This window comes from Vidua chalybeata, chromosome 9 (assembly GCF_026979565.1).
Source record: "Vidua chalybeata isolate OUT-0048 chromosome 9, bVidCha1 merged haplotype, whole genome shotgun sequence".
NCBI classification, from domain to species: domain Eukaryota; kingdom Metazoa; phylum Chordata; class Aves; order Passeriformes; family Viduidae; genus Vidua; species Vidua chalybeata.
The window spans coordinates 16,790,446-16,805,269 of record NC_071538.1 but is presented as its reverse complement, the minus strand read 5'-3'; the positions used below and the strand labels follow the sequence as shown (position 1 = coordinate 16,805,269).

The following is a 14,824-nucleotide window of genomic DNA, read 5'->3' as shown; positions in this document are numbered from 1 at the left end:
GAAGCTTCCTTTTAAAAATCTTTTGAAATTAGGAAAACTGAAGGCGAAAAAGCCAACTGATTATATCTATTTTAACCTGCTGTGGTTGCTCGGGAGCTGTTTGGCTAATCTCTGCTTTGTCATTAGGCTATACATTAGCAGGATGGAAATGGTATCACTGCACCATAATTCAGCAATGTGAATACAGAACAAGGAGAGTGCAGAGCTATCAGTGGCAGTACAACAGCAGATAATAAGACTCTGTTACTCAAGCAGAATGTGTTATGTAAAGACAATTGCTGTGTAGAAGCAATAGCTCTAATCAGGTTAATTAGGCTGTATTCATGTTTCATTTATGGTGCAAGTGCCCTGTAAAATCAAAGCAGTCTACCTCCACTTACTGCACTCCTTATACAGCCTTCACATCCTCTGTAGCACTCAGCACCATATATTTTCTTCTTTAAAAGAAAAAAATCCCAAGATATTTCCCACTGCTTTTTAACAATCCCTTTTCTTCATTGTTTATGCCTAAAAGAAGAAAAAAGGAAAAGATACAGGTTGTGTATAAAGCCTCTGCCCACATTAAATTTCCTTCCTCTGCAACCAAATTAGGCACTTGGAAATTGCTTGTGGAGGGCCTGTTTGATTGTGGATTATTTATTTTTCATGTGTTTTCTTGCTCACTAACATGACCTATTGAATGTTTAAGAAAAATTGTACTGCCTTTAAAAAGTGTACCTCTTACCTTTCCTCCTTTTATCCATTTTCTTAAAGTGATAGATCTCCTGTTTATTCACTCAGAACTAGCTGGAATGATGTATCTACTTTGAAGAAAGGATTAGAGCTCAGTGCTGTGACCCTCAAACTCTAGCTGTGTCTCCTCTCTACTTACTGCATTCATTTGGTAGTTCCTTTAAAGTAATAATGGGTACAACAATTCTGAGATCACTTTCTTTTCTCCTCCAAGGGAACCAGCCTGGGTAGAGAGGAGTTATTATAAAGAGAGAGTACATGCTGCAAATGAAGAGAAAATGGCAGCCTGCACCATCTTAATTATTATAGTTGTTATTTTCACAATCAGGTATCCACATGGTGATTGTAAGCTTAGATTCAGTGTGCTTCATTAGAAAAAAGAAATGCAGTATTTTCACTACTCATTTAGAACAAATGTATTCATGTTACACATTAATTATAAAACCTTTTGTTAAACTTGAAAAATGCTATAGTTCTGTTTTAATATGTATTTGTCCCTCACACCATATTTCAATGAGCCATTAATAACAATGATTAAATAAATATTCTTTCTCATAGAGTTCTGTACTTTATCTTATACATTCTGCTCTGTGGAATGGAGCTAGTTGAGCTCAATATGATAGCACAATATTACTGCAGAGGTCAAGCTGTGGCAGTGATGAGCAGGGTGCATGTTATCACTTACAGTATTACTTTACTGCTGTGCATTTACTTCCATTCTGGCTGCAAAAAATGTAGCTGTTTGTAAGGATGTTTCTGACTACATCTCACAGCGCCAAGGTGTGCTGCTGAATTTCACAGGGCTCACAAACATGGTGTACCTTGTCATAGCTCACAGGGCTTAGCACCTTAAGGGAAAACATCAAGGGAAATCTGTGTGCACTTAATTTTTCACCACCTGAGCTCACACTGAACCAAAACCACAATCATTAATCATTTTTAATGGTTCATATGTCTACTATACATTTAAATATTTTACTGGGTAGATTTCATTTCAGGGAAGGTCTGACTAACTATACAATTCTGTATCACTCCCTTCATAAAGGAAAGCTGTGACACTAAAATCCTCAAGATTTCGGGAGGTTTTGGTAGTGAAGGAGCCCTCATTTGACTCCTGGTGGAGCAATGATGGAGTAGAGGGACCATGCAGCTGCATCCCTGACTCCAGCTCAAGTGCCCTGGCACCACAACAATGAACTTCAATATTCCTCAGTCAGGTGGCATCGCTCCAAGTAAATGAAGCAATAATGTAAAGGACTGTTTGATGGGGCCTGCAGTAAATGTGCCTTCAGGCCTGAAGGTGAAGACCTCAGGACCTGGGTTTAGGTTTCTCCCTTCCCTTCTCTTCCCTTCCCCTCTGCACCAGCAGAGAAATCCTTGTTCCCCTCCTGAAGGATAAAGTCTAGCTGCCTGACTTAGTGCAGTGTTTGCGGTGATGCACCTTCCACAGCCTTATGGAAATACCAGCTATACATTCCTGAGCTCTCCTTCCTGCCCCCTCAGTAACCTTTGTACGCAGGTGGTTTTTTACATGATATTTAATTTATCATTTGAGCAAAAGACACATTTAAATTCAAAGTAAATGTTAAACGCTTGCAAAAAATACATATAATTGAAGTTAGGGAGCAAACTCCCTCCTGACATGGTTTTGCTAAGGATTGATCTAAATGTTATTGCTGCAAGTGGGAAATTCTGGATATATTTCCCCAAGAGTGACAGCAGAAAAAGCCCCATGAGAACCTACTGAGAAGTTCCCAATGGTCCCAACTCACGGAGGTCCTGCTGGAAATGTAACACACTTCTTATTAAATTCTTCTTATAAACAAAGAGATTCATTTCCCTCCTGTTTTCTTAGTATAAACTTTCACTGTTAACCACAGGCTAATGTGATGGTCATGCTGACAAGTTTTGTCTTTCCAGGTGTGGGTAACAAGATATGCCTGCAAAGACAGACATGGTAGATACCGTGGAAAGGCAGTTTCTCGTTGCATGCCTGTGAGCTGTAAGGTGTCTCAAGCCTAAATCTGTAAAATCAACCACAAATTCTCCTCTAAAAGTAGAATTTCAATGTGAGCAAGGTTTGTCTCCAAAGCAGTGACCCTTATGAAGAGTAAAATATCAGTAGATTGAAGACATGACTGGAAGAAAACTAAATTATTTCAGTTAGGATGGAGGAACTATATTTGCATAATTTAAATTTTAGTGGATTTTTACTGTATAAATAAAATGGAGGAAAATAGCAAGCAGGATATTTTGAAAATTATATCTCTTTTCCAGCACATACCTGCCAAGGTGTCCTGCTGAATATCAAAGGGATATCAAACATGGTGAACTATATAGAAAGGTAGCTGAAATCATGAGGTGATTTGAAGTTGTCAGCATTCGTGACCTCAGAAATGTTTATTTTTTGATTGATCAATATGCATTCTAGAATACACTTATTTGTCAAACTAACGTGCCAAAAGAAACATGTGATATCACATGCCTTTATAAAAGAGAAGCTCATCACGTTCACCTTTACTTTATCTCCATCATGAGGGGCTTGGTATTAGCCCTGGTTTTAACCCTGGTGGGTAAGTATCTAACTTACCTTCTTTCATGAATTTAAAATTGTATATTCAGGAAAAGGTTTTAGAACCTAAATATAGGTCACTGGCAGATGTGAACTTTAACATGTTGTAGGAAAAATATTTTATTGCTTCTTTTGTTGTTTAAAGAAAGAAAAAAGGCATTTGGCTGGCACTGAAATAGAAGTAAAGTTAATTAGAAAGGTTTATGCTATATGTGCAAGATGAGGTATAGCCTTTTATACTATAGTACATTAACATTTTGGGGTTGTTTTTCTTTCTTTGTCATTTCATTCCTCTATTTTTTCTTCTCTTTCAGGGAGCCAGCATCTTAATTACCGTAAGTAATTTTCCTATCAACTAATATACTTATAATGAGTGAAATTATAAATAGAATCTGAAAAGTGTATCAATTTTTAATATAGCTTTACAACAGCTAATTTAGTTCAGGTGCAATGCAAAAATGAACAAATTCATCTTTTTTTGTTCCATAAATTCTAAAGGGTACATTAATATGTTCTGTATATTGTGTATAATATTTTATGGGAACCATTTCTTTGCAGAACCCGATTTCAGTGAAAACAAGGTTTATACATTTGATTATGAAACCACACTTCTCAGTGGACTTCCAGAAAAAGGACTTGCAAGAGCTGGAATAAGAATAAAAAGTAAAGTGGAAATTAGTGGTATTGGGCCAAAACTTTGTCTTATTAGGGTAAGAAATTGTATTCAATTTGAAAGGTAAAATTCTCCTCATACTTAGCTTCTTTTTTAAGCTTTTGTGAACTTATTAGGTTTCATCATGTGTCGTGCTTACTCAGGGATAATGCAGCTAACACTGTTATTTTTTATACAGTGCCCTAAATTCTATTTGCACTTTGCAAGGTAATTCTCAGCTCAAGCCAACCTTGGGCTTGAAGGATTTCTTCTGCTTTGTGGTCAGGGAGACAATGGAATGTAATTTGAAATGCACAATAATTTATTACTGGATCAATCCAATTGTTTCAAACTGTACAACCTAGGATTATTTAATCAACTGATTTCATAACCAGCAGACAAAAGGCAATAAAACATGCGACAGGAGTTGCATGTGATTCAATATTTAGCATAATTAATGTCATCCTTCTTTTTTCTGAAGGGTCCTGAGTGATATTCTTTGTCATCCTCAATTGTATGCTTTTACTGCTTGCTGAGTAATTACTGAGGGTTTTGATTATGTGGAATACACTTTTGTATTTAACAAGAGCCGATACATGCTTATAATGAGTGTATAGAAATGCACACCTCAATTGCTTTACACAAACTCCACTTAGTCTTGTGTATGCAGGGAAGAAAAATGTTATTTTTAAAAGTTTTAATTTGGCATATTGAAAACTTTAGGTTAAAAAGACTGGTGGTCTTCTAATAAATGCTTGTAAATGTTGTAGCCTTCCAGGCTGAATTAGCCTGCTGTTACTAGGTATTTTTTAAGTTCAAATTATAATAGATCTAGATGGGAAATATTGCTTTTCCATGACATTTGTAAGGGGATGGATTTCAAAATAAAAAAAGCCAACGAAATAAGATTCATGCATCTGGGGTGGTGAGTAGAAAGCTTCCCTGCCAGAAAAGAAGCAGAAGCAGTCCTTATCCTAGATCCTCCTTCATTCCTGCCTAAACAGCTCTTGGTGTGCCAGAGTGAGTCTTCACCAAAAATTGACTCCTGTTCTCTAAAACTTTCCAACATAATTTTACTGGTGTTACTGCATTTGTGAAAAGTTTCCATTTCAGAAATAATTTCAGGCAAGAAAAGGAGACAAGGAAAAAAAACAAACATAACTTTTCGGGCAAGTTCTAAGCTAAAGGTAATAGTAGATTTATTCCCTTCTTCTCTGGGAAAAGTTTATTTTGCTGCTGTTATATTTAAATTAGACAGTTTGGAGGGATGGTTCAGGGAATTAAACTTTCATCTGCAGCCTACTAGTTCACATTCAGCCCAAACAAAAAGCTGTGCTCCCTGGGCAGTTTCCAGCTGACAATTTTTTCATCACAAACCTACAAGTAAGAATTGCCAGCTGTGTTCAAAACCAAGCAGACAGCCTAAGTCCTGCCAGGGCCCCAAGGGCTGGGGAAAACTACCTCGTCCTGACCCTGCAGAGCAGTCCCAAACCTGCCTGTATGCAATATGCCAGAAGCATGTCCGAGAGGCAGCATGAGGGATTTACTCTCTAACAGCCTTCCCTGTAAGCTTCAGTTACAGGGGTTGGCAGTGATCTCCACCAACAATAACAAAAATAAATATGAAAGTGCAGTCTCCAGCGATTTGCTGTATGAGTAGTTAGTTTGTGTGGCTTTTTGAGAAATTAATCTGGGTCTTGCACCACATCGCCAGCCTGAGGTGTCAGAGAAAAGTCTCCTTAAATTGTCAAAATATATAGAAGGGAAGGGTCCTCTGAGAAACTAAGCTAAACATGCCCATTCCCTGGGGTAGGAATTTTTCAAGTTATGCATAGTTTAGCAAAACTTTCCACTTGTTTGGATGTGCCCCATGTTGAGGCTGGAGTGTGAAGTACAGAGTGGGGTTGGAGCCAGTGCCCCAGCCTTTGTTCCACAGCAAAACGTGTAGGGAAGGACAATTTCTGTAACCTGCTGTCCACTGCTCAAACTAATTCTGCATGTCTGGCTGGCCTAGAGGCAATGTGTTTATTAGTTTCAGATTGCTGCCTGTGCTCTGTGACCCCAGTGAGGGAAATGACAGAGTTCACAACAGGAGTTAATGATGCTTTATGCAACATTAACTTTCTCCTGCAATTTCCTGCAGATCTTCCATACTACTTTCGGGTAGCAACCTGATGCATGTGGCTCTTCTCTGGCTCATTTCTTTGCACAAGTCAACCTTTGGCAATATGGATTGTCCATGAAACAGAACAGAGTGCAGTGGCTGTGGAAATATCAGCCATTTGCGGTGCTCTCTTTCCTTTTATATACAGAAATATGTGTATCAACACTGGTTATGCTAAATGACAACTTCTAAGTTTCCCCTTTGAAGAAGCTTTGTGTTATTTAAAAGCTTTTTTTTAACGTGATTAAAGCTCTAGATGCTTATGTGTATTGAAAAAAAGTTAACTGGGGTAAAAAACTGAAAAAGGAGTTTTATTCCCCCTTTGTTGTAGATTCACTCAATCGAAGCCGCGGAGTACAACGGCATCTGGCCCACGAGCTCATTCTCTCGATCGCTGAAACTGACCCAGGTCCTCACTGGGCAGCTCAGTAACCCCATCAAGTTTGAGTACAGCAATGGCCACGTTGGGAACATCATGGCTCCTGATTCTGTCTCAGATGATGGTCTGAACATCTACAGAGGGATTATGAACGTGCTGGAGCTGAGCATAAAGAAGATGCAGAATTCATACAGTCTACAGGAGGTGAGTTTTGGTAATTGTAGTGCCTTTGTAAATAAATAAACTTTCACTTCAGAGTCTTCTACCACATTTTCTGAATTCATCCTTGACATAAACTTTACTTAGAGGAAGACCTAAGCTTGAGAAATCACATTTGGTGGAGATATACTTAAACAAGACAACAGAAGAGCATATTTTTAAACTGGTTGATGAAAGTATTTCAAAAAATGCATTTGCAGAATTAAACATTTAGAAAATCTGGCTTGTGATTCCAGAGAAAGTAAACTGTGAAAGATGAAGCCTACATAAAATGTGAACACTGTATAAAACATGCTTGAAAATACAGTTTAATATTGAAGTCAAAATAACACTAATTTGACTTTTTCTACCAATCATATATACTTTAATCTCTTCTATCTCCTCTTTTAGGAAGAAAATAGTATATATGTCATAACATTACCGTAACAGCTTTGACAGTTGCAGTTGATGCTCTGTTGGAATTTCCACTGTTTTTCAAGTTTTAATACATTAGTCAAGGTCAATCATCTGATATTACTATTCACCACAGAAATTGCAATGTGTTTAGTTTTTGTGAAACCATATTTACATTGATTAGACTACATTCAATTCAGAGATCGGCAAAAACATTGAAATTATCATACTTTCATGTTATTTTTATTGAAACTATAGACCAGAGTAACTTCAATTTTTTTTAAATTTATTTCTGTGTAAGTAGAGTTGTTTCTGGGAAAGGAACTAGATGATTTAATTTTTGCACACTGTTTTCTGCACATAAAAATCCAGCAGTGTTGTTGGATATTCTGCAACACTATTTTCTCATATCTAGTTTCACATCTTAATTCTTTCTAATTCAGTTAGCAATATGTTCTACTGTCACTGCTAGGCAATAGATGTGACTTCACCTTCTGTAATAATTTCCAAGTTTTCTTTGCTTTCCTCAGACAGCAACTGATTAATGAGCTTTGGCACCCATGCTTGACAATCCTGAGTCACTCTGCAAAGGAAGCTAAACATTATTAGTGCCAAAATCTGGTCTGCAGAGAGGTTTAAAGGACTAACCTGGGAAAGTGTACATCCCATCCTGTGGGTTCAGGGTACCTGAGCTAGCCATAAACTGCACACAGCCATGAAGCTCAGCTAGGCAGGAGTCTGCTTCATCCCACTGAACTCTCTGGGCTGGACATTCCCTTTAAAGTCTGGATGTCTCTACTGTACCCTGCAGTGTGCAGAGACCCACACCTATATTGGCAGACTGCAAGACTTCCAGAAAGCTTGGGCAATTCCTATTTCTAGCCCTTACCAAAGACACAGTGTCTCAGGGAATTCTGTTAAGCTGAAGATGAAGTGAGTACATCTTGCTTCCTAAACACCACGTGACCATTTCTCTGCTCTCACATAGCCCAGAGCTGGTCTCTGCACTAGCTATGCTATAAATAACAATAATAAAAAAATCAGGAAAATAAGTCTTCCTCCTAAAATGCCATCAAGCATTTTTCCTCTACAAAAATTTCACTGACTGTGGAGACATAAAAGCTCTTATAAATGTATATACTCAAAATATTATTGAAGAGCTCAGCTAAACCTGTGAACTCAGGAAGACCCACAATCAAAACTTTGTTATCCTGATTTTTTTTTTAATTATTGCTGGTCATATTGTGACAGATCACCTGATATTGCAAGGCCTGTTCCATAGGCATTTGTAAGCTCTCTGTTAAAGCAAGTTTTGAGGGCAACCTTAAAAATAAACCTTAAAACACTTTGCTGTTAAGATCTCATTCTGACTGATAAAATTACTTTGATGCTTTTTTTATTAATATTTACTCAAAACATATTTCATAATCAGCAGCTCTAACTGAAAATTATTCCTCCCCTTTCCTGAGGCTCCAAGTGAAACTTTGGGGAGATTTAGTGCTCTCTGTAACTCTGATTTGGCTTACTGAAAACTATACTTGTAAAAAAGAGATTGAAGTAATGATCATCACAATTTTGCTTCTGAAGATTATAAGGAAAAATAAAGCGTTCATTTCCATCAGTAATTTTTAAAATGCAGAATTAAACAGGAAATTTCATGTGGTAAGGTGAAGCTTTGCATAATAGTGACCTTCTCTGATCCTGTTCTAATTTTTGCCAGGCTGGGATTGGAGGTATTTGTAACACAACATATGCAATTCAAGAAAACAAGAGAGCAAACCTAGTCTATGTGACCAAATCCAAGGACCTGGACAGCTGTGAAGAGAAAGTTCAATTTGTCACAGGTTCAGCATATACTCATCCATGCAAGACCTGCCAGCAGGTAAATCAGAGTGGTATTATGTATAAGTATTTACAATTCTTATGCAGAACACCATTTGATATTCACACAATCTCTTAATTTGAAATACTAAAAATGAGGGGGAAATCAGATCTGCTGTATCCACTTGTCAATATTTTCTTTCTTTTTGAAAATGATTCCACAGAGAAGCAGAGGTCTGGGCTGCACACTGTCGTGTACTGCAAACACACTTGAGCTAGCTCTAACTACCTGGCTTGGAAACCATTAATTATTAGAATGAGTTAATTCACCTACTCTGTTGAGTAAAAAAATAGTAACGATGTCCATTTTCTGCTATTTAAGACAGGTACTGCTGAATTTTATTATAATCCTGTCTTTTAAATAAAAAATTGCGTGGTTTATGCAGCTGCTCTCCTCAGAAAAATGTGTCTGCTTCTCAAGGGAATGACCAATTACTTAGATTTGGGAAAAGGAAAAAGCAGCTAACACTTCTTAGCAGTAAAAGTAATGGAGACAGGCAGTGTGCCTGACCTCTCCCATGCACAGAATTCACATTGATTGCTCTTATGGCCAATGAACAAAACAGCCTTGGAAAACAAATGAGTTGAAGTGGGTGATGTAATAGCCTCTAGTCACAGAATTTCAAAGTTCAATGACTTCTTATTTTCTTTGTTTCATTGTTTTTTTTATATTATAAAGAGGAACAAGAATTCCCGTGCAACTGCTACTTACAATTACAAAATTAAATATACACGTAGTGAAGCTGTAATTACACAAGCTGATGTCGAGGAAATCCACCAGTTTGCACCCTTCAATGAGATTACAGGAGGAAATGCTCTTGTAGAAGCAAGGTACTGTACACATTCCTTTAATTCAGCAACCCAGTAATCTGAGTGAAGGTCTGCAAGTGAAATAAATCCTTTACTTCCACAGCCTATTGTTTGGCAGTACTTAATTACATAAAATCCCAAACAGCTCATAAAAACAGCCTTGATTGTTAGTTGTAAATCTGAAACATGCACATCACTATCCACATTTTGTTAGCTAAACTTGGCAGGAGTTGACTATTTTATTTCTCAGGGATATTTGATTTATGCCATAAAAGCCAAAACAAATGTAATTCCATCTGAGAAATTGTGAACTAATATATTTGAAGTAAAATACTTTGAAAGACAGTTACTCAGGAAAGAGAGTTCCCTGGAAAATAATAATGCGATAAGAGATCCTTGGAGACTAGTTCACAAGAAACCTAGATAGGACTTTGGATTCCTAAATACCATGGGCAGCTTGCAAATCTCCCATCAAAACTGTTTCTTGATAGGAAATTTGGTTTTATTGCAAAACAATTGGGCACAAGACATATTAAATGCATTTGCTTTTTCCACAGCAAATGTTGCATATTTCTTAAAGAAATTTGGGGCAAAACATGAATATGGTTGTCTATGAAATTGTACCCCTAGCTCAAACTTTCACTATTTGAAATTTTTTCATCTATCAAATTCATTTACTGAAAAAATTATCAGTTACTTATTTAATTATGGACTCTGTAAATAGAAGTGCCCTACTGAAGGGAGAGGCTTTTTGCATAAATGCCACAGTCCAGAAGGTGTTCTTCAATCCCACTCTACAGCTGCTGTAATCTTCATTGCTCCATTAGCTTCTGCAAGGATCTATTGGACACAGCAATGTCAGAAAGTTTGTGTCACTAACTCACTGATAACTTCATATATATAATGAACATATTCAATTTGACTAACCAAACAAAACTAAAGAAAAAAAAAAAAAAAAAAAAAAGAAGTGAAAGTGGCTTTACTATCTTATGCAATCAAGGTGTAGATAGACACAACTGCAGTGTTTTTATGAAATTATAGGTTTTTGTAAGTCAGCATTAGTCTGGAGACAATGGACTTATGATGCTTTACACTCTCCTTCTGCAGCCTGTAGAGATTGTCTTCAGTAAGGTCTTTCTCAGCTCTCAGAAGGGTAGTACCTTTCCTTTTCCCATTTTCTCTGCATTTTTATCATTACCCACATGAAGGGGACAAATATAAGATAGTTGGGAAGATGTGACTATCTCACTCAAGTCTTCAGAAGTCATTTCCACAATGCATTCTCTTTAAAAAAAAAAAAAAAAGTTATCTATCAAGGCACTTGGAGCTGTTTTCAGACCTGCTCAGTATAAGACTCTTGCAGCACCTTTCAAGGCCAAGAGAGATTTTACTACAGTTTCACCATTCTAATCCTATCTTTAGCATTCATTTGCACTTCTCTTCAGAATACAGCATTCTCCCTTCTATTCTAGGCAGATATATCTCTTCCCAAAACAATGAAAATGTAGGCATAATAGATTCATCATGATTTGAGAGAGGGAGTTAAATCTGCCCAAGTATACCTGATGTTATACTTTGTGACCCAAATGCCCTTTCAACAATATTGTATAAAATTTAAAGAGAGAAAAAATCTCTGCTGATTCTGTAGCAGTTTCTATTCAAATTCCAGTGGCTTGTCTGTAAAGCAGTTATATGCTATTTTTCTGCAGCAGTTCTCTGCAATCCATATGGAAGGAGTGAATAGAAATGATACAGAAGATCACAGAGATTCCAAAATAAACACACCAATTTTCTACAGAGATTTTGAGAGACTGTAGTACAGCAATATTGCTTTTGGAATGTTTTCAGTTGTTCAGTACAAATACCTAAGTTTATTATAGTGTCCTAAATGACCCATTTTGAACATAATTGGTAGGGTAGGCTGCATCTCTTTAGCTGAAAATGTAAAAAGATAGCAAATATTTACAAAGACAGTCTCTTATTGGAATTATTCTTAATAACAAATGATGAAGGTTTGTTGCTTCTTAAAAAGTTTTCAAAAGGTTGAGCACTTTTCCAAAGACTGATCCTGAATTTATGTAGCCCTTTTCTTTTAAAATCCAATTTAAAGCTTCATGAGAACCTTCTTTTGTAGTCCCCAGGATATTCAGCTTACCAAACAAAATGGGGAGGGAATTGTAATAGTTCAAGTAAAAAGATTGTAGCATTTCTTATTGTATCTAAAAACTTTCAATTCCATTTGAAGCTTCCAGGAGAGACACAGATACATAACAGCTTTTATGAATTTCTTAAAATGATTAAATTAAATTATAATTTCTGAGCAAGTTTCCCATCTCTGTTTTTCTAGAGTCCATAGTTTAGTCCTTAAGACACAACAAATACTTCCTGTGATACTCTTCAGGCCACAGCCTCTCACCTCCCTCTGCTTCTATAAATTCTCAAGCCCAGTTATTCCCAAAGGAAGGCAAAGGCTGGCTCTCCTCTGAGCCCTGTTGTGCAAGTGCACACCTTCTCAGAGTATGGCTCTGAGCAGCATGTCCAAATGCATCTGTCTTTAAATACCCCCAATAACCAAACCTTTTGTAGTTGCATTGCAATATGGGGAAGCAGAGTTACTGGGTTGTGTTTTTTCTTTTTTTTAGTTTGTACCCTGCATCTTGTGATGTTTTCTTCCTGGGGTTCTCCATTCCAGGCAGAAACTTGCTTTGACTGATGTGCAGAAGCAGAGGGCAGAGGTCCCACCAAAAGAGTACCAGAATCGTGGATCTCTTCAGTATCAGTTTGGCAGTGAATTGCTTCAGCTTCCTGTCCACTTATTCAAAATAAAGGATGTGGAAAGCCAGGTAAAGCCCAGCCACTGGACAGATCTTTTGTTGGAGATTTAAATCCCTGCATGTGGGAAATTATGCATATGAGCTTCCTTCCTGCATTTTCATCTTTCTGCAGATAGGGGAAAGCTTGCAAGAATTAGTGGAGGCCACCTCTGACCAGCTTCCCAGTGATGCACCAGCAAAAGCTCTCAAGCTTCTGCACCTCTTCCGTGCAGCAAACGAGGAGAATTATGAATCAGTGTGGAAGCGATTCTCCAGTCGGCCAGCCTACAGGTACAGGCCGTAAAGGTGGTGCTGCTTCTGCTCTCTGGAATGCTTGTGTTCAGAGGCAGATTTGTAAAATGCTGCTTGCCTTTCCCATTGCAGGCGCCACATTTTGGATATAATTCCTGCAGTGGCCAGTCACCGTGCACTCAGGTTCCTGCGGCACAAAATGGAAAGGCAGGAGCTCACCAGCTGGGAAGTGACTCAAACAGTGCTTGTGGCTCTGCACTCCAGCACTCCAACTCAGGATGTGATGGAGGAAGCAACGGTAGGATTCTCTAAACACTCTCAAACCACTCTGCTGATTCTAGCACCTGTTGTATTTATTCCTTTGACAAGATAGCAAAGACTTTGAAAAGATAAAGGTTTTATACCCTCTAGCGAGGTTGAAAGGGCTTTGTTTCCTGAGTGTCTTAAGGGGAGGAGAATGCAAATCAAAAGGGCAAAAATAAGTCCAGAATGAAACAAGAAATAAAGACTAAAATACCCCTCAGGGACAGAGGTTATTGCTGCAAACAGTGGCTTCTAGTCTCTCTTTTTCCAAATGTACTTTATAGTTACATCAAATTAGATCTCTGACTGTCTACAAAGACAAGGGAGCAAGAAATACATATTTGTTATATCCACATATTTGTCCTAATTGTCCTAGAAGGATGGCTATGAATTTGAGAAGATCTGTCAAAACCAAGGGAATTATGTCAATGTGAAGGGCATGTAGGAGGAAGTCTAATTATTTTTGCATTTTTTTCAGTTTACACAGGCTTTAATCCCAGTCTCAGATGCAAGAATTTATCTCTGCCTACCCTAGTAGACGGTGAACCTCAGACTAGAGTTTTTCCCCAGTGAAAGCCCTGACAGCCCAACTGTCACTGTGTGCTGGTGCTCTCTTCCCACACAAGAAACCAGTGGGCTGGTGCCTCCTGTCAGCTCCTACATCTATAAAAGATGTTCCTGTCTGCCCAAGTAGTGAGGTCCATTCACAACAAATCTCAAATTCATAGTACCTATAGCTGAGACAATCACAAAACATGATGAATGTTTCTTCAATAGTGTGCATTTTTCCACTCCATAACTGGGTGATTTCTTCCCTTTGGATTATAGGCTATGCCAAATTTAAATGTGAAACACTGTAAAAGAAACAGATCTGCCTTCTAAATGTTACTTGGTATTACTTTACAATTACAATGTCAAATACAGTACTATCCACAGATTAACTGAAAATCCATCAACAAAAAAAAAATCAAAAGCCTGGTTTTGTCTTTCATTGGGCAGAAACATATTTTTCAATAATGTTTCTCTTCATTAATGGTAGTAACAAACAACTGCCTTCTCCCCAGCTCATTGTAAAGAAGCATTGCCCACGCTCCAGCTCCGTGCTTGGGAAGGTTTGCCACCTCAGCTACGCGTCCCTGTGCCACAAGCAGTGCTCCTCGTCAGACTCCTGCTCTGAATGTCTCCAGGTAACACAGGGTTATTTATCATTTAAAAGAAAAATTAAGCCTTGAGTTCTTTCTTTATTATTCAGAAAGCTGTATTCCGCTTCACTACGGTGCTTCCTTTGGGGAAAGGAACCCCAGTTGGTTAAATACAGCATTTTTATCTTTAGATTAGCACACAAAAAAGAGTGAGAGGAAGAAGCAAACAATTCATAACATTTTCTATATGAATGTCTCTGAGTACTTTGTTGCCAATTATTAATGAAGTCCTGTGACATTCCTCGAAAATACTTTAAATATAGGTTTTATGTATATTTATAAATTAACTAAGTGATATAAAAGCCCAGGTTTTTGTCAGAATTAATGTATCCTAGCCAGAAGCAGAGCCCAGTCATCAATATAGACTATAAGGTTGTTATAACAGCAGTAACACCCTCCCTGTTCTACACTGCTTTTAATCAGCAGGCCTCAAAACACTTTGAGTAGTCATT

The 14,824-nt window shown here is 37.7% G+C and overlaps 1 protein-coding gene across 1 annotated transcript in view; it reads left to right on the top strand.

Moving 5' to 3' along the window:
• Positions 1 to 3,265: 3,265 nt before the first annotated feature.
• The window catches only part of LOC128792447 (vitellogenin-1-like), a 42,948-nt gene continuing 31,389 nt past the window's right edge, over positions 3,266 to 14,824 (top strand). Inside the window, exons 1-10 of the mRNA XM_053950881.1 lie at positions 3,266 to 3,305; positions 3,619 to 3,639; positions 3,863 to 4,014; positions 6,452 to 6,703; positions 8,832 to 8,993; positions 9,672 to 9,823; positions 12,495 to 12,645; positions 12,749 to 12,906; positions 13,000 to 13,165; positions 14,235 to 14,357. Of these exons, the coding sequence (XP_053806856.1) occupies positions 3,266 to 3,305; positions 3,619 to 3,639; positions 3,863 to 4,014; positions 6,452 to 6,703; positions 8,832 to 8,993; positions 9,672 to 9,823; positions 12,495 to 12,645; positions 12,749 to 12,906; positions 13,000 to 13,165; positions 14,235 to 14,357 (1,377 nt within the window). The remainder of the gene's footprint in view (positions 3,306 to 3,618; positions 3,640 to 3,862; positions 4,015 to 6,451; positions 6,704 to 8,831; positions 8,994 to 9,671; positions 9,824 to 12,494; positions 12,646 to 12,748; positions 12,907 to 12,999; positions 13,166 to 14,234; positions 14,358 to 14,824) is intronic.